This window comes from Ipomoea triloba, chromosome 4 (genome assembly GCF_003576645.1).
Source record: "Ipomoea triloba cultivar NCNSP0323 chromosome 4, ASM357664v1".
NCBI lineage: Eukaryota > Viridiplantae > Streptophyta > Magnoliopsida > Solanales > Convolvulaceae > Ipomoea > Ipomoea triloba.
Genome location: NC_044919.1, coordinates 1,872,418 through 1,896,525, shown reverse-complemented (window position 1 = coordinate 1,896,525; position 24,108 = coordinate 1,872,418). Strand labels below are relative to the sequence as shown.

General features: G+C 36.5%; 3 protein-coding genes across 5 annotated transcripts; 2 read left to right on the top strand and 1 right to left on the bottom strand.

Moving 5' to 3' along the window:
* Positions 1-1,620: 1,620 nt before the first annotated feature.
* LOC116017394 (ras-related protein RIC1-like) lies at positions 1,621-4,604 on the top strand. The gene is made up of 8 exons (XM_031257976.1): positions 1,621-1,808; positions 2,243-2,315; positions 2,750-2,797; positions 2,890-2,937; positions 3,042-3,113; positions 3,227-3,382; positions 3,492-3,595; positions 4,319-4,604. Exons 1-8 carry the CDS (start codon positions 1,795-1,797, stop codon positions 4,413-4,415), a joined length of 612 nt encoding a protein of 203 aa, XP_031113836.1. The 5' UTR covers positions 1,621-1,794; the 3' UTR covers positions 4,416-4,604.
* On the bottom strand, positions 4,482-11,868 carry LOC116017393 (protein VASCULAR ASSOCIATED DEATH 1, chloroplastic). Its single transcript, XM_031257974.1, has 18 exons — positions 11,495-11,868; positions 10,897-10,956; positions 10,100-10,150; positions 9,876-9,941; positions 9,558-9,653; positions 9,377-9,478; positions 8,741-8,841; positions 8,477-8,661; positions 7,623-7,663; positions 7,371-7,458; positions 7,135-7,221; positions 6,996-7,050; positions 6,823-6,889; positions 6,427-6,517; positions 6,001-6,062; positions 5,855-5,897; positions 5,477-5,781; positions 4,482-5,205 (listed from the first exon to the last, which is right to left on the bottom strand). The coding sequence occupies exons 1-18, from the start codon at positions 11,699-11,701 to the stop codon at positions 4,957-4,959; spliced, it is 1,956 nt and encodes a 651-aa protein (XP_031113834.1). The 5' UTR covers positions 11,702-11,868; the 3' UTR covers positions 4,482-4,956.
* Positions 11,869-18,107: 6,239 nt separating this feature from the next.
* Positions 18,108-22,377, top strand: LOC116016736 (serine/threonine-protein kinase D6PK-like). 3 transcript variants are annotated; one of them, XM_031257116.1, is made up of 3 exons: positions 18,108-18,581; positions 19,590-21,025; positions 21,236-22,377. In XM_031257116.1, exons 2-3 carry the CDS (start codon positions 19,623-19,625, stop codon positions 22,143-22,145), a joined length of 2,313 nt encoding a protein of 770 aa, XP_031112976.1. In that variant the 5' UTR covers positions 18,108-18,581; positions 19,590-19,622; the 3' UTR covers positions 22,146-22,377. The 3 variants fall into 3 exon arrangements, with proteins under 3 accessions (XP_031112976.1, XP_031112978.1, XP_031112977.1); XM_031257118.1 differs by lacking the exon at positions 18,108-18,581 and adding an exon at positions 18,760-19,037; XM_031257117.1 differs by lacking the exon at positions 18,108-18,581 and adding an exon at positions 19,046-19,311.
* Positions 22,378-24,108: the final 1,731 nt, after the last annotated feature.

Here is a 24,108-nt window from a genome sequence, read left to right as displayed (position 1 = left end):
GAATCATTTCACTTATTTGCTTACTCTTTTGAAGGAAAAATAAAACAATAAATTAACATTGAATCTTAGAACATTTATACCGGTTGAATTTTTTACACGGTATTTTAGATGACACTATGAGAGAGAGGAGAGTGAGAGAAAAAAAAAAAGTAAAAGAAAAGTTGTTTTCTTACACAGGAAAAAAAAAAAAAAAAGTAACGGACGCGTGCAGTGGTGAAGTGCGCGGAACGCGCAGAGCTGTTTTTCCTCTTTTATTTTTTCTATCTCTTTGGGCCCATTAAAAATCAATAACTTGCCAGAGTAAAAAAGACACTCTCTCCACCTTCTCTATCCTCCACCTCACAAAGGACCCACAAAAATTCAACAGAAAATCATAAGTGTAGATGTTCTTACAAATAATGTCATGTCACTAATGATTTCTTATTTTTTATTTTTTGAAGGGGAAGGGATTGGTGGGGTGGGGGACAAAAAACAAAAACAAGACAACAACTAAGTGTCCAACAAACAAAGCGCGGTGTACAAACACCAATTTGGTCAAAATCAACCTAGTTTCTACACCCGGAGGGAGATGGGGGGTTGTCAAACTCAACCCAATTCGTCTCCCCAAATAGCACATGCTTAGTCAACCCATCCGCCACCTGATTCTGTTCACGATACACATGCACAATCCTTCCTGCTCCCTCCTCAATAATCTCTTTCCTGAGGTGACTAAAATTGGCAGCTTAACCATTTATGGTCGAGAAGTTGGCATTCATTGGAGTTAGCAACCTCCACACAATGGATCTGGATTTCACAATCCCCGTACTCCTTGCTTTGAGCCCACTACACCCCATCGCCAATGCCTTCCACTTCGCTTCCAACGATGATGCAGCCCGGAATTTCCTAACACATCCAGCAATCCAAGTCCTGTATTTATCTCTGAGGACACCTCCACCTCCTGCAACGTTGTCACAACCTCTAAAGCTGCCATCAACATTAAGGATGAATTGGGCATTGCCACTTCTACAATTTGGAACCAGAATTACCATCCGCACCCCCCATACTGGTAGCTCTAGCAAAAGCTCTTCTAATGTCCTGCCTTTGCTTCTCATTAATGATTTTAGCTGAAGAAAATAGTGTTTTTCATATGAGAATGTATCAAATTTGAATATTATAACTAAAATACTAAATATTTCAGTTTGTCCTGATTTGAATAGTAATTTAGTTGTAGTCATTCGAAATCTTATCAATTAACTTTCGAAGTTAATTCAATTTTTTGTCATAAATTTATATGTTTCAGTTTACTTTTAGTCTTTTTTTTTAACATCAATGTTGTGGTCCTAATATTATTGTAGCATAAAAAAGCTTGTAGTTGCTACTCAAAGATATATTATATGCGAAATTCGTCTTGTAGTATTAGTCGGCAAAAGATTATAAATAGATAAATCAACTTAAATTGTCCATAAATGACGATTAAAAGCGGGAAGATCAATAGTCACTTACTAAATCATCAGCTCAACCAATTGGATTGGGTCTAACAAATATTAAATTATAAAAAAAAAATAATAATAATAATAATAATAATAAAAAGAAGGAAGGAGGAAGAAGAAAGAACAAAAAGAGAAGGCACTAAGATTTTAACGCCATTTTACGTGCCCCGCATGATTACCTTCAAGGCTTCAATGCTCTGTGCCTATCTTCCCAACCGCTATCCAACATTTGCATCTAATTCTCTCGCGCAATAATTTAGATTCCGGTCGTTTCTCGCCGGAAAATACCTCAGTTTCCGACTGATCTCATTGTCTTCAGATCGCAATGAATCCCGATTAGTACGTTATAGTATTATCTCGCTCATTCTCTACTGTTTTTTTTTACGTAATATCAATCATCATCAAATAGTTCTATATGTACTTCATTGTTGTTGTTGTTATCGTTGTTATTATGGTTACTTCCAATTTATCATCACCATCATTATCAGTAGCTCTTTAATCTCTGCGTATATCAGGGATCGTCGCTATCTGTCTTGTGATTAACGAATTTATAACCTTATATATACTGTAGAATATTTGTAAGTTGAAGTCCAGTTTTTGTTTAATTATATTCATTCAATTTTGTTCTATTTGAGAAAAAAATACTTAGTAGTAAAATTGCCCAGACAGTTCATTTTCGGCTTGTGAAAGTAAAACCTGAGTAATGCAGTGTTTTTGTTTTACCTTTTGCAAGTTATTTGAGCTGCAGAACTGATTGGTGCCATTTCTTACAGCGACTATCTTTTCAAACTTTTGCTAATTGGAGATTCTGGAGTTGGGAAGTCATGTCTCCTTTTGAGGTTTGCTGTAAGTTTATAGGATACTATTTCCATGTTTGCCATTCTCTTGCAATATAGCATACTACATTACTACGCAGTTGTACAGTTTGTCATTATGTTTGCTTGGCGAAACAAGTAGAGGATTCATACTGAGCTTGTGACAAATATACCAGATGCTTATATGTATTTATTTCATTTCATTCATTTCCCTTTTTCCTCTTCATGTTGGATGGTTGATAAAAGGGCATGGGTGCACCTGAGTTAACTATTGTGTTCCAATTCCAATTCCAATGAACAATTTATTTTGATTTGGGCTCCATCTTGGAAGACTGCCCTCTATTACAGACGAAATGCAGGAACTTTTTATACTTGTGTTAAATGTTATGTGCTACTCCAGTTTATATCATTCTTCGAAATGCATTTGGTCAGTGGAACCTGAAAATTTTATCTTGTTTCCTTCAGGATAATACATACTTGGATAGTTACATAAGCACCATTGGGGTTGACTTTGTAAGTACTGTTGAATTGTTAGAAGGCATAACATTTACACAATGATCAGTCAGAATGGAAAAGAAGTCTCATAATATATATTCCTTTTGTAGAAAATCCGTACTGTGGAGCAAGGAGGGAAGACAATTAAACTTCAGATTGTGAGATTTCTCAGCACTAGTTATTAAGTTCTTTCATTTGGAATTCATGTAACAGTAATACATAGAAGTCACCTGACTAGCGTTGCTTGTTTGTCAATATCTAGTGGGATACTGCTGGACAAGAACGGTTTAGGACTATCACTAGCAGCTACTATCGTGGAGCTCATGGTATAATTGTAAGTGACTGACCTGCCATTACTATTTCGCATCTTAACTTCCACTATTGGCTATTTTGTTGGCTTTGCATCCTGGATCTGCTCATGACTTCTTGAGATGAGGTGTCTGCTAGGTTGTATATGACGTGACGGACGAGGATAGCTACAACAACATCAAAGAGTGGCTAAATGAAATTAATCGCTATGCTAGTGAAACCGTCAATAAACTTCTTGTTGGGAACAAATGCGACCTTGCATCTAAAAGAGCCGTCTCATATGAGACAGCAAAGGTAAAAACAGCTTGCTATTATAGACAATTGAGGATATGTTAAGGGTTAAGACAATTGGTTTTTGCCGCCTTAATTGAGAATTTATTGATTTTGCTTGCTCATTGTACAGGCATTTGCTGATGAGATTGGTATTCCATTTATGGAAACCAGTGCAAAAGATGCTACCAATGTAGAGCAGGCTTTCATGGCTATGTGTTGTGCTATAAAGAATAGGTAGGAGATATGTGTTTATATTATCTGTTAAATCTGGTGTGTATTTAACATGATCTCCTTGACTTCTCTTAGAGTCTAATGAATAGGCTTGGAGAGGGGCTTCAATGGCCCTAGTATCACAAGCCTTTCCCCAAGCAAAAGGGACCCAATTAAGGTTTCACACTTTGATTCACCCCTTCCCAATTCCCCATAGGTTGCCATGAACAAATACAAATTCTTGAAACACAGGACTTTTTGTTGGTCAATCTGCAAATTAGTTTTGCAGAAGTGTGGCCTCTTGAACTTCTAAAACAAGAAAATCTGAGCATTCAGAATGGAAACCTTATATATCTTTGGAACTTTCAAAGTGAGAGATCCTAAGTATTTGCATCCCATCTCATAACAAACATGGAATAGAATGCTTAGATTCCATGTAGCAAGATAGACTCTTAATACATGTTTATTTTTAGTATATTGATAGTTCATTTTGACTTGCAATATACTAAAAATGAATATGCATCAAAATGTTCATTACATACTAAAAATGAACTAAAAGTAAACATGTATGAGGTCCACAATATAATTTATCGTTACCCCTTTCTGTGGTTGCATAAATAAACAGGCAGAATGTGTGATGTCTGAAAAGTATACATTGTCAACAGCGTCTTCCCTACTTTGTCTGAATATGTTCCTTTGCAGCAAGGTTCTTTGCTATGATATAATAAATGTTTTCCCCAAATGCAGGATGGCAGCCCAACCATCATCAAACTCATCAAAGCCTCCAACAATCAATATTAAAGGACAGCCAGTTGTACAGAGCAGCGGCGGTTGCTGCTCTTAAGGACAGAACAACTAGGCAATGTTAATCACCCTGAAGATCAATGGTTGTTTAGAGTTCAGTAATATGTTTGAAGGAACTGAAGCAAGTTTATTGTAAGAAATAAGGGTGGCCTGAATTCAGATTAGTTGAATTCTAGTATTCAGCCCATAAATAACTATAGTCATAAAACGTAACCAAATTATTCTGTCACCTACAATCTAATCTACCTAGCCTATACTTTGACATGGACCAAGTGAACCTTCCAGGGCGACCAATCAGGCAATCAACGATCCATACTAGGCCCATTTCTCGTTTGAGCAGCTATCATATCAACACAATGTTTGATCAGCGACCCGGAAGCGGTGGCCGCGTAAATGGTGTATAACTTTCATACCTGAATAGTTACGAACTCTATTCTTGTCAATACCCTCATGATCGAGCATGAGGCACTATCCTTTCATATACATAAGGCTATCACATTTGGAAAAAAAAAAAAAAAAAAAAAAAAAAACACAAACACACAACATATGTACAAGAGAACAAAAGAATGATTGCTGCCTTATCATTTCTGGTACTTCTTAATTCGCTCAAAGTCGTTCAATTTTACTTTTAGTAAGTCGTACTCGTTCTGCATTTTGTGCAGCGTCGTCTCCACCATTAGCATCTCTTCTTTGAGATGGTTAATCTGCTTATCTATATATGCAAGTGTCTCAACCCCCCTCTCCCCCATTCCATGCATGCCGCCCATGCAATCTCCTTGAGGAACCACGTGGATCTGTTGAGGTCTACTTAATAGTACGATTATGCTCATCTGCAACAAGTGCAACAGATAAAATGATGCATTAAAATTTTGTCACTGTAAAATAAAGCGAAACAGATGCGTAAGGGAGTGAAAACGAGAATCTAGGTTTTATGTTTCTTCTCTAAATAATATTAGGCGAGAGTCGTGTGCCACAAAGATTTTAGTTGGCGTTTAACCTACCACAACCTTCCTCTGTTACCAAGTTTGAGACATATAGCATGGGGTGGTTGCATTGGAGAGAATTTATAACACGCTAAGTTACAAGAGAAATTGGGTTTACCTGCATTAGGAGGAGCACCACAGCTATTGCCACAATCAGGAGAACGTAGAAGTGGTTTTGAGATTTCAACAATGAAGAAAATCTTGAGTTGAAATCTCTAAACAAGAATGGAACTGGTGCATTGTTGGTACAGCTTTCTTGCGGGAAACTGACAGGATGCCGGTTCATATTATTTGAGTCCGGCAATGTCTGTGAGATTACTGCACCATTTCCACTGTCTGACTTCTCCTTGCATTCAACTGCACTCACTGGCTTCTCCATCTCAACTTGACCATTTGGAATTAAATTAGCTGCATGAACTCCAGCTGCGGGATAAAAGAAATAGTCAATGATGTTTTGCCCTGTACCACTGAGAATACCACCATCTTAAGCACCTACCTTGTTCCATCTCAAGCTTCTTTTGCTTCAAAAATTCATGAGCCTGCCAAAGGAGGAAGAGGAAAAGAAAGGCCCAAGAAAAACAATTGAGCAACAGTGAATGGTGAACCTGCCATAAGCATAAAAATACTAGAAAAAAAAAATACCAGCTCAATCCAAATGGCATAAGCATCTCGACATTCGTCAATTGTGGACTGCACTATCTTTCCTGCAATCGTTTTCACACATTTAAATAATAAGTATCCCAATAAGATTTTTTACTCATAAATTTAAATTTCACACACTAGAAAGTGCAGAAGAGGGCAGGCTCACAATGATAATACAAATCTATTGTTATAGATAAAACATAAAGCCATCCCCCAATTTTTTTTTTTTTTTTTTTTTTCAAATTTTGTCCTTCCACCTGTTTCCTGCATTACAGGTTGATGAATTGAAGAAACTTCCAAGCCTAAAAGTTGGGTAGGAAAATCAAAGTTTGACTGAAGAAACTGACATCCTAGAAGTTTGATTGGATAATCAAAGTTCAAATGCCCTCAGATTTCCAAGGATAGATATATATAAAAGAACTGCACCTTTCCACATAGTTTTCTTGGAAAAGGCCACGTTTGTGTAAACCTTCAGAATGCAACCTTCACTACCATCTCTCTTAACATCCCAAAGACCCTGTGATGTTATGAAGCATATAACAAAGAATAAAATACAAAACATGTTTAGGACACATCCTTGCCTTTGCCTTTACATCTTTTACTCTATTTGTTGATCTTTATGCTCAATCAAGAAATCAAGAAAAGACTACTAAAGTTGGGATACAGGAAGTATAGTTTAGAATTTTAAAAAAATAATTGTAGCAGTATCAATTTCTAAGTATTTGATGTGAAGTGTCAACTGCCAGGCGAGCAGGTGATTTTGGATGGAATTACGGAAATATCAAATGCACTATTAAATTTGCAACAAGATACAGCAATTACCTCCACTTGAAAATAATCTCCATACGGTACGTCACTAATTTCTTGAGAAGTCTCAACCACAAGGTGACTGGATATTTATGGAAGCAAAATCAAAAGATGATGATGATAACAATAACATAACAACTATAAACCTAAATGTCAAATCTCTGTAGACACATGTATGATGTATGTACCAGTTTCTGTAAACTCGGTATTTCATAAGCTCCTGACAGCTGCCAAACTTTGCACCTAATCAAAGGCCAATATGTTGATCAAACAAACTAGCATAAAAAATTACAGCTGCATTAGGTCATACTTCTAACTAACACTTACCAAAATAAATTTTAATTGGATGTTGAAATGATACATTACGAGTGTGCCCAAATTTTTCATGAGGACGCCAGGGAGTGCATTTAAAATCTGGAAGAGCCGAAGAGGATTGTTAATAAAAGAAACCACATGAGATGGTTCATTGGTCCATCAAAGTTTCAGCTCTAGAATAATCTGAGAAAACATGTGTACGAAATACAAATAATAGTTTTCTGGCTATAAACCCTTGTGAACAGTACCTTTATCTCCACATTTTTTGTGAAATGACTCCTGGAAATCAGCGCCTTCATCTGAAAAGAAGAGATCAAAGAACTCTTCCACCTTCACCTGTGCCATGTTAAGCAAAGCACAAGAGGACATCAATTAGAGAAATATTGAGTTAAAGTCAATAATAAAAGGTGCACCAGCTTGCTTAGGTTATATATAAACTCATTGCCATTTAGAGCACCAAAAGGAAAATTTTTATTGAGAGGGAAGAGGGCCTATAATACCGGAAACTTTGATTCTGCAACCAATGTGTAGTCTTCTGGTACTGCAATCAGAACAGCCAGTTTTAAAATAGAGTTAAATGAAATTTGGAACAATGTTGAAATATGGAAAATATCAAACCAGCGTATATGGAATATAGAAACAATATAAAAATGCAAAAATTAATGATACAATAGCATGTTCAATAGCATAATCCATGAAATAGAAGGGAAAGCTGATTTTGATAAATAACTAAGACATGGAATAAGAGCTTAAACGCAAGTACTACATCTATATCTAATGAACTAAGATGACATAAACTTTTGCTTTTAAATTTTCATTGAGTCAGGAGCTACATCCACAGCTCACATAGTCACATAGACCATTCTCCCCTCAGTATAAGAGCCAGAAGACCTTTCCAATGTGAAATGGAAGTTAGTTTGATTTGCATGCATGAAAGAAGGAAAACAGGTGCATAATCAGGAAGACAAATTAGAGATCCCAGATAAGAACGATATATAGCTGCATAGATTCACTTATCCAATTTTAAAATTTTAAAAGTGCTTTACTCATATATAGACAGTTAAGTGCAAACTAGATAGCCCTTTACTCTTTAGTTCATGCTACTTGAACACCTGAAAATGGTTATTACGAAAGCATGCATCTAAAAATTTAGTTTAGCAAGTGAAACTTACAAGTCATGCATCTATAAAATGGGTTTTCTAATTCCACTTAAACCACCAAAAAAGAGGACTGGGGGTGGGGAGGGTTGCATAAGAAAATGAAGAATAATCGAAGGATCAAAAGCCAAATAAAAAAATCTCTAGGATAGAGTCCATGGTTGATAAATGATAACCTAAATATGAATTTAACTAACCCTGAGGTGCATCATAATTCACTTCCTCCAAGACCAGAGATTTTCCTGATGATGAACAATCAGTGCTCTGAACAATCTCTGCAGCCTCCTCTAAACTGTCTGGTGGTACTGAAGGATTTGGAACAATTTCATAATCCCCATTATCTAAAGGTTTTGTATCATCTGACAGAGAAATTTCTTTATCCCTACCAAGCACAAAAGCAATATAGTGAAATAAATCAGCATTTTAAATAATTACTGAGTAACAAAGCTCAAGGCAAATACCTTTCCACAGATGCTGCCTCATCCACAGGTTGATCAGGACTCTCTGTTTTATCAGCCAATGGAGACCCATTTTCTTGACTTATTGGCTCTGAATATTGCTCCTGCTCTCAAATCAGAGATAAACATACATTTATAATGTCTACTGATGAACATAATTCATTTACAACAAAGAAAATAACAATAACAATATTGGTCTGATTTTCCATTTTATCTATTTCATTACTTATGGGCTTATTTGCCAAAGACATCATGGTCAAGTGTCATAAGCCTATGAATTCAGATATGAGGTCCCAGGCTCAATCTTCAACCCCCATAGATGTTTCAAACAAAACTTATGGCCTTATTTCTAAACAGAGTTTAATCAAGATTTCCAACCAGAGAAATAATATGAAACATATATGAGCACACTTACACATACATATACATATTTACTACTATAAGGCAAAACATAATAAAAATAGTTTTCCAAAATGGAACAGGGGTTCCTCAAAAGGAAATCACTAGTTACATGATCATATTAAAACCTTAATCTGAAATTTATATTCTCCCCTCTGACTTCAGAAGAAAACAGAACACACAAGAGCCTTTTTTTTTTTGGAAGAATTCATAATCCGATTTAAGAAGAAAATAACAAACCTGCTGATCTCCAGTCGCTTTAGGTCCATTATTGTGTTGCAGCCAACCGTCATTTATGAGCTTAAAAGCTTCATCACGGGACAGAAAAGATGTAAAAAAGAACTGCTAAAATGGAAGGCATGTGTTACAGAATTGCAGCAAATGCACAAAGTAGGCATGGCACTAAAATCCAGGATATTACCTTCTTTCCTCCAGCTATTATTTCTATGGCTGTTGGGAATATTGCGGCTGCTTTTGCTCTTCTAACAGATGTGATCTCATGAATTGGAATTATTTTCTAGATAAAAAGAAAATTTAATTAATAGTCAAGCTAATCCATGGATGTAGAGAGAAAAGGAAAGGCAAAGTTAAGATAAGGATACAAGAAAAACAAAAATTTAAACTGATCAACATTAACATAAATATTTATTTATTTATAAAAAAAATAATAAAAAAAAAAGCCTATATAATCCAGTGAGTTATAAGAGAGTAAATTGTATGGAGTGTTTAAACATCAAACCTTTGTCTCAAATCCAAAAAGGTTGGAGTAAAAGCAAATATTATGCGCAAATAAGTACATGTGGCCCTGCAACAATAAAATAATGTTAAACACAACTCACTTTCAAAGCCTTACTGAAGAATTTAAATGCTAAACCCATGGGAGACAGTTGACAGAGAACAAGGACGAGACCATAAATAGATAACTTAGTAACAGGATGATGAAAATCAGGCGATCAGCATTACCTGAAGAAGAAAACTCTCTTGCAATGCACAGTTAAAATCTTGAATAAGAACCTACACAGAATTAAGGAGAGAAATTAAGGTTCAGTAAGTAAGCACATGTAGAACATACATACAATCTGCTTAAGTTTCCACATTCCAGAATATATTATATAGAACCTACACAATCAACCATATTTCCAAGTAGAGAAATCAATCTTTGTGCAGTTAGTTCATTTAATATACATCAACAACTGTCATATATGCAATCCCAGACATAGACACAAAATCATCCTAGGCCAAAGTCCAGTAGAATGTTATGAGTTAAGACTATGATTTGCTAGGACTCAAATAGGCAATTTCTTATATTTTTGAGTTGGTAGCAAGCAATTCTAAACCAATATGCTTGATCATCGACAACAAATGGCCAACCTAGATAACTACCAGTGAATTGAAATTGGAATGCTGTTCATCCAAGAATAGTTTATAAAAGATAATAAAGCATTTAAAATAAGGAGAAACACAGTGGGAGGTTTATTGTGAAGATGGATAAATAAGGCTGCTCTATACATTCAGAGCAGTTATGCCTTTTTTGTGAGAAGACTTTTCTTTCTTTTTTTCTTTTTTTCTTTTTTTTTTTGTGAAAATACTTGATTTTTTTCTTTTTCATTTTTTTGAGAGGACTTGATTTTGTCACTGCATTTGTAGTACATCATTGACATGACAACTGGAAATGACTAATCGACCAGAAGAGCAATGCATTTGTTCACACTGATGCCCTCTAACAATGAATTAAAAATCATAAAAAATAATTTACTCACTTCATCCACTGGAAGACGGAACAGTTGCCGATACTCTTCACTCCTTAAAGCCAGGAGAGACTGTTAAAAACAGATGATCATAGTTAGGCATACCTTTAAGAAGCACAAGAACATTTCAGAGCTGTTAAAATACAGTCCTACCTTCTCTTTGGCTTATTGCCCACTAGAAAGAAACTGAAAACATATCAAAAGCCTTTAAAGAAAATAAAAATTCTAACAAGTAATTCAAAATTAACGTAATGGATATGAAATGAGAAGATCTTCTGTTTGTAACATTTGTGAATGCATTTGCACCTAAGTTAAAAATTGTAGCAAATATGTACGATCACAAAAATTTCAACATGTAGATGCTCCAAATTCTAAGTTTTCCCCCCTCCGAACGTCTTTCTAGAACAAATGTATTTCAGAATTCCGCGTTCTGCTCTTCCTGTTGCCTTTCTATTGAACGCGAAACGTCAACCTTACATAAACTGATTATCATACACCCTAATTCAAAGTTCCAAACAATTCGAATAAACCAAACACGCACGAGCTAAATTGAACCTAATTAAAACGCATAGAGAGAAAGACCGAGAGAAATAAATGCTCCGATCCTAACCTGAGAATCCGAGAGCCTCGCCGAGCTAGAAAGAGAAGAAGAGCGATCGAGGAAGGCGAGATCCGAGGCATCAGCGGCGTCAGAAGCGTCGTCGGAGCGCCTGGAATTCACAGTAGAAAGAGAAGGCGAATGATGGTCCATAAACTGCGCGGGCGGAGGCGACGGCGATGCCGCCTCCGCGGCCTTGTCGGAAAGCACCGCTGCCATCGGAGTCGGAGGAGGATGAGGAGGAGGGAAAAAGAGTTGACGAAACGGACGAGTAGTCCAAATATGGTAAAACTGAATCGGAAAAAAATGACAAAAAGAGTGCTGGTGGCGGTCCGGCTCGATTGATGTGAAGAAAACGTGTCGGTTCGGCTCGATGGAAATCTCGGTTATGAATTGTAGTTAAAACGTAAACGTGCCGGCGGAGCGGGTAGACGTCGACCGTTTTCGGACCAATGATGTGACGCTGCCATAATTTGACAATTTTAGTGACATTTATATATACTTTTTAATTAAAGTTTGTAATGTCTTAATAATAATTCACTAATATTTTATAAGGAGTTTATTTAATGTTTTAGGATTAAGTTAGAGTGGAATCAATAGAGTTTATTTATTATAAATGTATTAAAAAATATACACACTCAAGGAAAAGACAAAACTATTATGCCTTTCTCTATGCATCACTCCACCAATAGTTTTCATGATTAGATTATTAGACTATAAGAACAATCATAATTGGATTTCTAGCATGGTTTCCCCTTAGGTGGGGAAATAGTATAAGGTTGATGAAAATGAATGAAGAAATAAAATAAAATCGGAGTTGTAATAATTAATTTTTGTGTAGGTACGGTCAAAAACAAAAAAGATGTCAGTGTGCACTAGCATTGCCTATTAGACACGTTAATAACATTACTCTTTTTTTCTTTTTTTCTTTTTGTTACTTTGCTTTTTTCCTTGTTTATTTATTTATTGTTTTCCCCCTTTTCCTCCCCTTCAATCTCATTGGTAGACAAAAAACATTATACATCCAAGCAACTGTTGTAGTTCCCCTAACTAAAATAGGTAATGCTACTTACTCCGTTCAAATTTTTCTTCAGCCAACATTATTTGATTGGATGCTTTAGCCTTTAATTACAATTAATGTGGTTTGTCAATTCATTGGCACATAATGCTTACAAGTCACATCATGATAAAAAAGAATTAATTAAATAGATCTCGAAATTTTATACAAAATAATAATTAAGATCCTAAATTTTTAAAAGTTACCATTAAAAATATAAACTTATCCATTGGATGCAGTTAAACTAATTTGCCGGTTAACTAAAAGTAACTAGTAAAAATGTTAATGTCACAATGTTTATTTGAATACATTAATTTAAAAATTAGAAGTTTTAATTAAGAATTTACAATTAAACAAAACGTTTCATTGCAAGCCTTGTATAAGTTGTCAACTTGTCATCGTCACATCACACGTTTTGAAAAAGTTAAACCGTTCAATTGTCTTCTAAAACATTAAAATCTAAATCCAACAACTCAAACCAATAAAGTTAAAAATAACTCCTAAATGAAGTTGAGATTAGAATCTAGTTAATTGTCAAACCAATTCAATTGGAGTTGCTCCCAAATTCTTCTAATTATTTCGAAGTCTACCCTGGATTGTTATGTCGTGGACCCAGGTCCACCTTGCAATGTGGACCTGGGTCTACATTCACGTATACTATACTCTACATTCACATACACTATACTATACATTCACAATTTGTAAACTCCACATTCACACATTACAGGATTATATGTTTAGTAAACTATATTACCACTGTTATGCATTCACACATTCAAACATCTATATTCACATGTCCTATACTCCATATTCACAACTTGAGAACTCCACATCCACACATTACAGGGCTACAAGTTGCTAGAACTTTTTAACTCTATTACAGATTCACACATGCATAACTCTACATTCACGATTTCTATACTCCATATTCATAATATGAAACCTCTACATTCACACATTTCTGGGCAACTCTACATTCACGATTTCTATACTATACATTCACACTTTGAAACCTCTACATTCACACATTTTTGGACAACTTTATATTCAGCAATATGTTTACTAATTAAAAAAAAAGAAGACAAAAACGACGTAGTTTTGGACCCAGGTCCATAGTATAATTTGCCGTCTACCCTTGTTATGGACTACTAGATTTGGATTTGCATTATTAGTCAAAAAATTGGGCCTTCTTCTAGCCTAATACGAATGTCCAATGGGCCTGCCCCACCACCTTATTCCATAATCCAGGTTACAATCATTGTGCTGTTATTAGTCTATAAAATTGGGCCTTAGTCTAGCCCAATACAAATGTCAAATGGGCCTGGCCCCACCACCTTATTCCATAATCCAGGTGAGAATCATTGTGCTGTGATTTCCTAGCACCATCGAAGTACAAGAATCCATCATTCCATCAAGGCACAAGGATGTGGATAAGTGATTCTTGTTGATTTAGTTATGTTCCCACTATCCTATTATTAATGTGATATATAAACTTCAGTTATTTAACTTGTTACCTTCTGAAACTATAGTGATTCGATTTACCTCATCGCAGATTTAGTAACTGAGTTTATGAGTTATAAAAAAAAAGAAATTAAATATATATTTTGATTAGGAAAGTCTACAATTCTTTTGGCTCGAATACAACTATGCACGGTTTTGGGGTTGTATTGAACATTTTAAGAATTGAATGATGTGTTTTGTCACGATTAAAATATTAAATTGATAGTTATATTTATATTTATTATGTTTAACACGCTCTCACATGTACAAATTATTAGGCTTCGAACAACACATGAACGTAAACTCATAGCTTTTTGTATGGTTTTACCTTTAATATCAAATTTAAATATATGTTATGTTTTAACTAAAACATTAAACTGAAAGATGAGCTATATATTTATTATTTACATACAATATGTTCATTAATATGGTAATACCCAATGCAAAATGCATCAATTCCAACCGAAACTTTATATTTTTGGAACATCACTTTTAGGTTGGCATATATATACATGAGATCATTGTTCAATTCCCATCTTAACTTTTGTTTGTTTTGTAATGTTTGTAGACAAGTCACAAGGGGCATAAAATAAAATCAAATTCAATAGGCTAAAATGACCAAAGAAAAAGAAAAGTGAGAAAAGGGATCAAAGGATGATGCAAAGAATCCACCATTGTATGCCACTTATTCCCACCAATTTCTCTTTAACCAATTCCAATGCATCAACACTCATACTTTCAAACCTCTCATTTGCCTCTTTTCAAAAAGCAAAGGGGGGAATGAGCCCCACAATAAAGGGTATGCCAACACTTCTTTTTGGAAATGTGAGACTTGTGAGGATTGGAGATATATGAATATTGTAATTCAGCTAATCATTTTAATCACTACTATATGTTTCAGCTTTCATTGGATCGAGAACTTGCCCATATTCCCATTGCTGACAATTATGCACTATATTTCTTTTAGCATAGGTCAAAAGTTTTTTACATTAATGTTTTTTAATTGTACGTATTTGAATCCCATCTTCTGTACTTGTCTTATTTGATAGATTAATAATACGAACCTAAAACTCAAATTCCTATAAAATCATCTTCAACAATTATAGTTTTTGATGACTTTTTTTATGTGTGATTAGAAACGAAAAGATGCAAGGGAAAAGAAAAAGGAAAAACAAAACAAAAAAAAAATCATGAAAATTGTCATTAACACATTCTGATGGGTGCTGGTTGCACTTCATGTGATAAAATTACGATAATCACAAAATTTGGTGGGTCCCACAAGTCTGCAAGAAATCAAGTCCTTGCATGAATTTTTTATTTTTTTTTTTTAATACTCTCCTCACCCTCTCTCCTTCCAATGCCATAATAAACTTGTTTTTCTCAAAAACCTACCCAAAATCTATAGATGGGGATGCTATAAGAGAATACCAATCTAAATCCTAACTATGTCATAAAAAGTATTTAGTTTGAATTTTCATTAATAGCCGATATCATCAAGAAACTAATGAATGACCACCTTTCTTTAATATGTTTTGGGATATGTCATACCATACAAGTCTACAAATAAGTTAACAGATGTGCAAAATGTATAGCCTAGTTCTTAGTTTTAGTCCCTTTGAGTTTTCAAATTTATGACAACCCCTGATAAATCGGTTTAATAAGTTGTAAATAAGATAAAAGAAATAAACCATGTTACAGAATTTCTACAGAATAAGCTCATCAAGAGAATGATGATAATAGTTAAACTCTGTTTCTCAAAGTAAGGTTGTTCTCACACTATAGCTGGTAAGACTCTATCCCTAATATTTTCTCCTAACTTCACTCATGGGACGAGTTGAATTGTCATGCAAGCTTGAACCCAGTTTCCTTGATAGGTCAAGGGAGGCGGATGAGTTGTTGGGAAAGACGGAAGTAGCTAGGCAAGTGCCAGAAAAGGGAGTTGTCATTTCACGACAACAGCCCGCGAGAAACCAACCAACAATAAACAAACGACCGACCAGTTTTCGCGTACTGCAAAAATAAACCTAATTAACCATGATTGCAGATTTGCAGAATTGGCAGAACTACTACTGCCGCAGGTCTCCGACGTCGTTTTTACTTGGGGGCTCCTAATCAGCATGCACCCGCCACAGGCACACGTCTTTTTCCCCTCACCCATTATTGTTCACATGTGGACCTCATCAAACTCTTTCTTGTTAACATCACCCACCCTCCACTCATTCTACTACTATTGCATATATACTCTAAAAATACTTTGTATTAAGCTTTTTTTTTTTTTTATTGAGTGTAATAACTTATTAATTTACTAAATATTTTTTTATTTGTTAGTTAATAACTCATATGCAGGAGATTTTCAAAAAAAAAAACTCATATGCAGGTTGTGTGCTCAATATTTGCCGTGAATTTTTTATAACACTTTGAATTGGTGTCATTTCAGTTTATTTCCCGATTAATGAATAAGTTTGCTCATGCTCTTGCAAGAGTGACTCGTTCTCAAACTGGTCCTGCTAGTTTAAAAAAAAAAAAAAACTAATACAATCCATTATCAACTTTTGAATTTTGTCATTTGACTATAACTTAATAGTTACTCTATCTGTTCACTGGGGCTCAAACTCACTCCCTCTCATGTGGGGTGCAACTGAGTGCACTAAACCACAAGGTCTTTTACAGTAATTTTATTCACTTAAGAAATCTTGATAATGTGTATTGGCATAAAGTATTACTGTATTAGGAAACAAAAAATGCATTGTGTTGTGAAGATGACAAATGACGTGGAAAATAAAAAACAGTCTCTTTGCTGGTTCATTTTCAATTCTTCCTGCTTGGAAAAGATGTGTACTCCAAAGAAGGAACAGAGGCGGGGCCCGCTTCTGGGCCATCCCAACGGCAAGAAGTCGACGGTGGACCCCACATTCGGTGTCTCTCTCTCCCTCTCCCTCGCGTCGTCTCTTCACTGCGGCCCCACATTAATTATAGCGTTAATTCCTGATGAGAAATGATAAGTGGAGTTTAAATAATTAAACTTTCCTCAATATCTTATTTTAATTAAAGAAATAATATTGGAAGTGTTTGGTAAAAATGGTGTTTAAAGATCCATTAAACAATATGATTCATGAGTGTGTCATTAGAGAATGACTCCAACTTATGATTATATTATAGATAAAATCCAACAAGAAATGATAGATATTGACCTACATTTCAATATCATAAACATAATTCAATGATTTATGCATCAATAAGTCAATGTTAGAAACTTAGAATGGTTAGATAATTTCAATACAAATTAGACGGTGACACACATTAAACACTTGCGTCTTAATATTCCTACCTAGGATTCAATTCTCTCTACATATAGGACCCATCGATTCTTGATTACAAATTGTATTAGAGTGACAATATCTATCTATAATCACCAAATTCTCCTGACACACCTAAATCTTTCCAAAATCAAATTTAACCATGTAAAATCATAATTTAAAACCATTGAAAGACGCTTGTGAGTGGGTAGAACATAATTATATATAGTACCAGAAAATAACAAGTTCGATTTCTGTCAATATTTTATTGGTCGAAATCATCACATATGATATCTCTAGTACAATTTACTTGTATTGTTTGATTTGTTGGCTATTACAGTAGTAATTGCAAGTGTTTTCTCCTCACCATACAATCATACTTTAAGATATAGCGCTTATTTGTTTATTGGCGCATCCGCCAAAATTTTGAAGTGTATGACATTTTGACTTTTTGACAAAGGTCAAAATGCAAAATAAATCATTTGGTAACTCAATTGTTTAGAGCAGCGGTTTGCTCCAAACTTACTAACACAAGTCGCTCTCTGATAACTGCTAAAACAATCTATTAATCATTAACCGCTAACTGTTGATAGTCAAACAAACCCATAATTGCTTGCAAAAAAAAAAAAAAACCCATAATTTAGTACTTTAGTACCACATGCAATACTAATACTAGGATTACTAGGTGCGTATAATCACAGTAGAAACTACGGATATGGAAAGGGTACACACGACATTATATTTTTTTCAAGTAAAATTAGAGCCAAAAAGGGAAGATGAGAGAGAGAGAGAAGGCGAAATAAGTATAATGAGTGAATCCAGAGAGCAGGTCGAGCACATGACTAAAGCAAGCCTAAAACGACGAAAAAGCAAAAGCTGCTCTGCCCCTTCCTCCGCCTACTCGCCGTAGTAGTAGTTCGCAGACTTTGCCAGCCATTGCAGGCCAGTGAAAGAAAGATCAATCTTCCCTTTCCCTATACCCTCATAGCCTATTCCTATTTCCTATTGCTATTGCTATTCTCGTTCCCCACCTAGTACTCTACTCGTGTATTAACATTCTCGGCAGCTGCTAAACGCGCCGTAGCCGTTGTAGTAGTCTCGCCGAAAAAGCATTCAATTCCCAGAACAGAAAACTGAAAACCCCCCCATTTATTGCGCCTGAGAGGTGTTTGCTTAAATTCGAATTCCCTACTTGCCATTAATCGCGGCTTCTAGTGCTCTAGAGTAGACGCAGTCACACACGCAGGTAAGGGGAGCTCAATTTTACGCTGCGATTTCAAATTTCTTTGCCGTTACGGATCTGTTTTGCGGGTTTGGATCCGGGAACTGTCGTACGGACTCAAAGTTTTTTCTTCATTTCTTTCTGCGTCGGGTGTGATTGATTATACGGTTGTGGGTGGGAAATGGGAATGCCGTTTTTGTCTTTATTTGTGGGTTGGTTTTGTTGTTTTGCTTTTGAATTTGATTTGTTTATTGCCACTATTTGCTTTTGGACATTCTTGCGGTGGTGTATTGCGTGGAATCCAAGTAATTCTGCACAGTTTGTAGTGGGGAAGGAATGTGGAATGGCTGCTGCGTTTTGAATAGTGTTTGGTGTCTATATTTTTATTTTTTATTTTTCCTCTTCGGAGATGATTGGTTTGGCTTGAGTTAGGGATTTGAGTTGGTGGGTTATTGATGAGATATTTTGGGAATTGTAGAGGTAATACAGAGTATATGAGTAGGGGTTTGCTTGTGTAGTTATGCTGTTATTTTCTTTTGATTTTGATCATAAACAAACTGAGAAGACGAGTACACCGTCGAGCTCAAACCAAGACGAGAAGGCCAATAGCCCAATAGGCCGCCCTCAGGGTCGAGCTTAGAGCTTAGAACCGTGTGGCTACCAAGCCAGCAGCCTGACCAACTTGACTAGGATTGCAAAAACAAGTGTTTTCTACCTTGTTTTTCGAAACATAAGTTTCAAAAACAAGTTTAAGGTTGTTTCTTGTTTCACAATTATGCAAATTTGATGTTCATTCTTGCTTACACAAACATCTCTTTCTTCTCCTTGAGGAGGGAATGGTTTGGATGTGATAATTTCTTGATTGCTAAAGCATAATGTTACTGTAGTGATGTTCAGTCTCTTTGATACCTGGGAATCAATGATTTCTAGTTTTGTTTAGTAAGGTTAATTGTTGTGTCTTCATGCCTATAAAGAGGTGTGTAATTGAGTTTGGGACAAGGGAGTAATCTTGTTTTCTTGTTGTTTTTGTAGAGGTGTGCTTGTGATGATATTTTGTAACCAGGGATGCAAAGGGTTTCAGAATCAAAACCAGTTCCAAGACAGCCTTTAGAGGCTAAGGTGGCGCCTCTGCCCTCGCTGTTGTCTAGTGAGGGTAAATTGATGAGTACTCACCCAGTTTTTGAAAGACGAGATGTGGGAAATAAACCCGAGGCTAAATTCATGAGTACTCGCCCAGTTTTTGAAAGGCCTGAGGCTAAATTGATGAGTGCTCGCCCAGTTTTTGAAAGGCTAGATGTGGGGAACAAGCCCAACTTGCAGGACTTTGAAGATCTGGTCTTAACTGGACCTCCTCTACAAGCATGGAAAGCAGGAGGGATGATTTGTCATGAGACAGAAGAGGATGTTATGATTGATGTTGGCTCATCGTTCAAGATGAGTGCTGATTCGTATGAAGATAGCAATTCTTCATCGTTCCATGGGGTCAGCCACCCGGCTGAACCTGTTGATACAGACCTGATGAGACCGGTGTATGTACCAATTGGCCAGAGCAAAGGAGATGGTGGTAAAGGCTTGGTAAAAAGCATGTCTAGGAAGGGCGCTTTCTTAGAAGATATTTCAATCAGGGTTCTTCCTACTGTAAAGCCTAGCCTATCTGTTCTTTCACCTGCAGAGCGCTTGATTGAAGAACCAAACGATGTAGCTAGAATCTCTTCTCCTTTTGCGGTTCCCAGACCATCTCAAAATACTGAAGCTAGTCTGCCCCAAGATCCCGAAGAAAGGGAGTGCATTTGGGATGCTTCACTGCCTCCGAGTGGTAATGTAAGTCCGCTTAGTAGCATTGATAGTGTCGGTGTTGCTAGAACTATGAGCATCGTCAATAGCTGCACGAGCACATATAGAAGTGACGGGATGCTGAGTGATGGCATGCTCAGTATAGACAGGCACTTTGAGAGCACAAAGGCGAGCATGCAAGGGGATTCACTCGAAAGTGCAAAAACTAGCCTTAGCAGGGCAAGTAATAGCAGCGGCCTTAGCGATGACAGTAACTGGAGCAACATTACAGGCACTGCCAACAAGCCTCACAAAGGGAATGATCCTAGATGGAAGGCTATACTTGCAATTCGGTCACGGGATGGTGTATTAGGCATGAGTCATTTTAAGTTACTCAGGAGACTGGGTTGCGGTGACATTGGCAGCGTTTATCTCTCTGAGCTGACTGGGACCCGCTGTTACTTCGCTATGAAAGTAATGGACAAGGCATCCCTCGCGAGCAGGAAGAAATTGACCCGTGCTCAGACAGAGAGAGAAATCCTGCAACTGTTAGATCACCCATTCTTGCCAACTTTGTACACTCACTTTGAGACTGATAGATTTTCTTGCTTAGTCATGGAGTATTGTCCTGGAGGGGATCTGCATACTTTGCGCCAACGACAACCTGGAAAACATTTTTCTGAGTATGCTGCAAGGTATTGACTCTCTGTTATTATATGCTATGAATACTGATTGTTCTTCAGGGGGAGACCCTTCAGTACAAATAAAACATTAAAGAGACTTCAGAGATTTCAAGCTATATATATATGTTTTATTCTTTATTCTCACTTTCACCTATTTTTGGTTGAATTTAAGGATATCTTTAGCACTGGTCCCTTCATTAATGCTCTTCTTTGATGCAACAGGTTTTATGCGGCAGAAGTTTTACTGGCAATTGAGTATCTTCATATGTTGGGAGTTGTGTACAGAGACTTGAAACCAGAAAACGTTCTGGTCCGAGATGATGGCCACATTATGCTTTCAGATTTTGATCTTTCCCTAAGATGTGCTGTTTCCCCCACACTTGTAAGGAGCTCTTTAGATCCATCCAAACAAGGAGCTGCCTTCTGTGTCCAGCCAGCCTGCATTGAGCCTACAACTGTCTGCATTCAACCATCTTGCTTTCTCCCGCGGATTTTCCCTCAGAAAAACAAGAAAAAGTCCCAGAAGCCCCGAATAGAGCTTGGGCTATCATCTAGTACAGCGCTACCCGAACTAATTGCAGAACCTACTTCAGCGCGGTCAATGTCCTTTGTAGGGACACATGAATATTTAGCTCCGGAAATCATCAAGGGAGAAGGCCATGGCAGTGCAGTTGATTGGTGGACATTCGGCATATTCTTGCACGAATTACTATATGGTAAAACTCCATTTAAAGGCTCGGGAAACAGAGCAACTCTTTTCAATGTAGTAGGGCAGCAGCTCAAGTTTCCAGATTCACCCGCAACCAGTTATGCAAGCCGGGATCTTATCCGTGGCCTACTTGTTAAAGAGCCACAACATCGGCTTGGGGTAAAGAGAGGAGCCACTGAAATTAAACAACATCCCTTCTTTGAAGGCGTTAATTGGGCACTTATACGATGCAGCACCCCACCAGAAGTACCAAGACCAGTCGAACCCGAGCTTCCCCCTGGCGTAAAGATGGGGCAAGTTGATCCCATCAGTGTTGCTGCCAATAGCAGTAAAAGGATAGTAGGAGGGGTGGTAGGGGCAGGACCAGGACCAGGAAAAGACGTGAGACCCGAGGGTAAATTTCTAGACTTCGAGTTCTTTTAGTATAGGCTTGTTTTTTTCCATCCATTGTCTTGTCACTTTGTCTTCAACAGATATCCTCTGGCATGGGTTGTTTTATCAGTAGTGGCTTCCTAAGTTCCTAGTCCAGCTACCTTAGATATGAATAGGTTCTTTTGTGATGAGTTGAAGACAATATAGCTCATGAATTCTATGTCTATGTTATTGATGAATAGGTCAAATTCATACAACCTTAACTGTGGGCAAACCACCTTAACCTTGTGTTTTTCACTCCCTAACTGCAATTCTTCTAAAATTAGGTGTAACACACCATTAACATCACTGTGCTTGAATCAGAGTTCTTGTTTGCTTCTAGTAAGAATTGGCCTTTTTCTTATTCATTTTTCCTGCAAAGTTCATAATGCCAGTACACTGCATTTATTATTATATAAGCTTTAAAAGGCCTGCAAAAATTCAAGTTTCATTCAGGTTGAATATGAAAATAGAAAAAAATTCTAGGGTGCCAAATTATACATACCATGCCTTTTACACTTGAATTCATGTGTTTTGCACTCCATAACGGTGTAGCATTTCTCCGCTTTCTTCTTCCTTTCAACACCTTCATTATCACTCTCGGCTTCGATCAATTCTCTTCCTCGAAGCTTTTATCAGTCTGAATTACCGCTTAATCTTCTGCCGCCATGTCTGAACGAACAATCTACGCTTGTTATAGCCAAGTTCAACTAGTAATGAATGGAGGAGACGACTTCGTTCGCTCGCTCTCCGTTGCTTAATTTTCATTGGGTTTTCAGATTAGGGCTTTTGACGATAATAGATCCGTTTTATGATGGGCTTTCCAGCGGCGGGTGTTCACATTTGGGCCTGTGGTTCAAAATGGGCCCAAGAAATCAATTTCATTGTAATTAGGGATTTTCCCCTTTTCTGTAAGGTATAACCATGCATAATCAGGGTTTACAATGCAAGATACACTTGTGCTCACAATAGGATCAAATTTATATTTTTCGGGATGTCCAAATGTTTGTCCATTAGTGCCTACAACAAGACCAAATTCATACCTCTTAAAGCCTGTATTATACGGTTGTTAACAAAACAAAATTTATAAACTTATTGAATTAATTGACCAGTTAAGCTATGTCCGGGGTTGAATGAGGATATATTGCTCAATGGGTAGTGTGTTTTCAGCCCCACAGCCTAAAGTTCTTTCATTTACTTTGATATATTCGCATTCATTACTTGGTCCCATTCACCCACCTCCAACTTTAACTCCTTTAGCCTGCTCAACACCTTTTGCTACTTTGTAGTAGTTGGTTCGGAAATCTTCATATAAATATTATCATATATGTGAAATATCTAGCCTTCATAAGAAAAAGGGAAAATCCAAAGAAGATAGCATACTGCACCCACAGCCAAATATAACTAAAAAGGAAAAATTGCATTTTTTGATCTCACAATTGTTGCCCAATATGCTATTAATTTATGGTTTTATATATTTTGGATTGTTAAGTTTCAAGAAAATGAGAACTTTGGATTAGCTCCAGTGTTGAAAAGTTGATTTAGTAATCACAATGTTTTAAATTATAACTCTCATTTGAGCTGGCAAACAACCGAGTTTGGTTTACCGCCAATTAAGATCACATGATAAACTTCACTTATAACACATTTTTTAGTAGTGATTGTAGATTTTCCCGTATGACAATGAATGTGAAAGTTTGACTTTTAGTCCAAAAAGTAGAGCTATTGGTTTCTGAAGGGTGTGATTAGGGGCTGTCATGACAGTAACCTGTCATGGCATGTACCATTTATTGGAGTTGGAACATCACATCCAAATTATTTCTGAGTGAAATCACTGCACCATCATTTCATTATTAACTTCCAACTGCCATATAATTATAGTTTTCTCTGCACAGCTTTCAAGGATACAGAGGGAGAGAATCACCTCCACATGTTAAATTTGATATGTTTTGTTTTAGCAAAAAAACAGCAGTTG

Coding starts and splice junctions, on each gene's coding strand:
- LOC116017394 (XM_031257976.1), top strand. Junction 2,316..2,749: donor GTCTCCTTTTGAGGTTTGCT/GTAAGTTTATAG, acceptor TGTTTCCTTCAG/GATAATACATACTTGGATAG. Junction 3,114..3,226: donor GTGGAGCTCATGGTATAATT/GTAAGTGACTGA, acceptor GGTGTCTGCTAG/GTTGTATATGACGTGACGGA.
- LOC116017393 (XM_031257974.1), bottom strand. CDS start 11,701: ATGGCAGCGGTGCTTTCCGACAAGGCCGCGGAGGCGGCATCGCCGTCG. Junction 9,942..10,099: donor AAGAGAGTTTTCTTCTTCAG/GTAATGCTGATC, acceptor TTATTGTTGCAG/GGCCACATGTACTTATTTGC. Junction 7,459..7,622: donor TTGCAGAATCAAAGTTTCCG/GTATTATAGGCC, acceptor AACATGGCACAG/GTGAAGGTGGAAGAGTTCTT.
- LOC116016736 (XM_031257116.1), top strand. CDS start 19,623: ATGCAAAGGGTTTCAGAATCAAAACCAGTTCCAAGACAGCCTTTAGAG. Junction 21,026..21,235: donor TTTTCTGAGTATGCTGCAAG/GTATTGACTCTC, acceptor TTGATGCAACAG/GTTTTATGCGGCAGAAGTTT.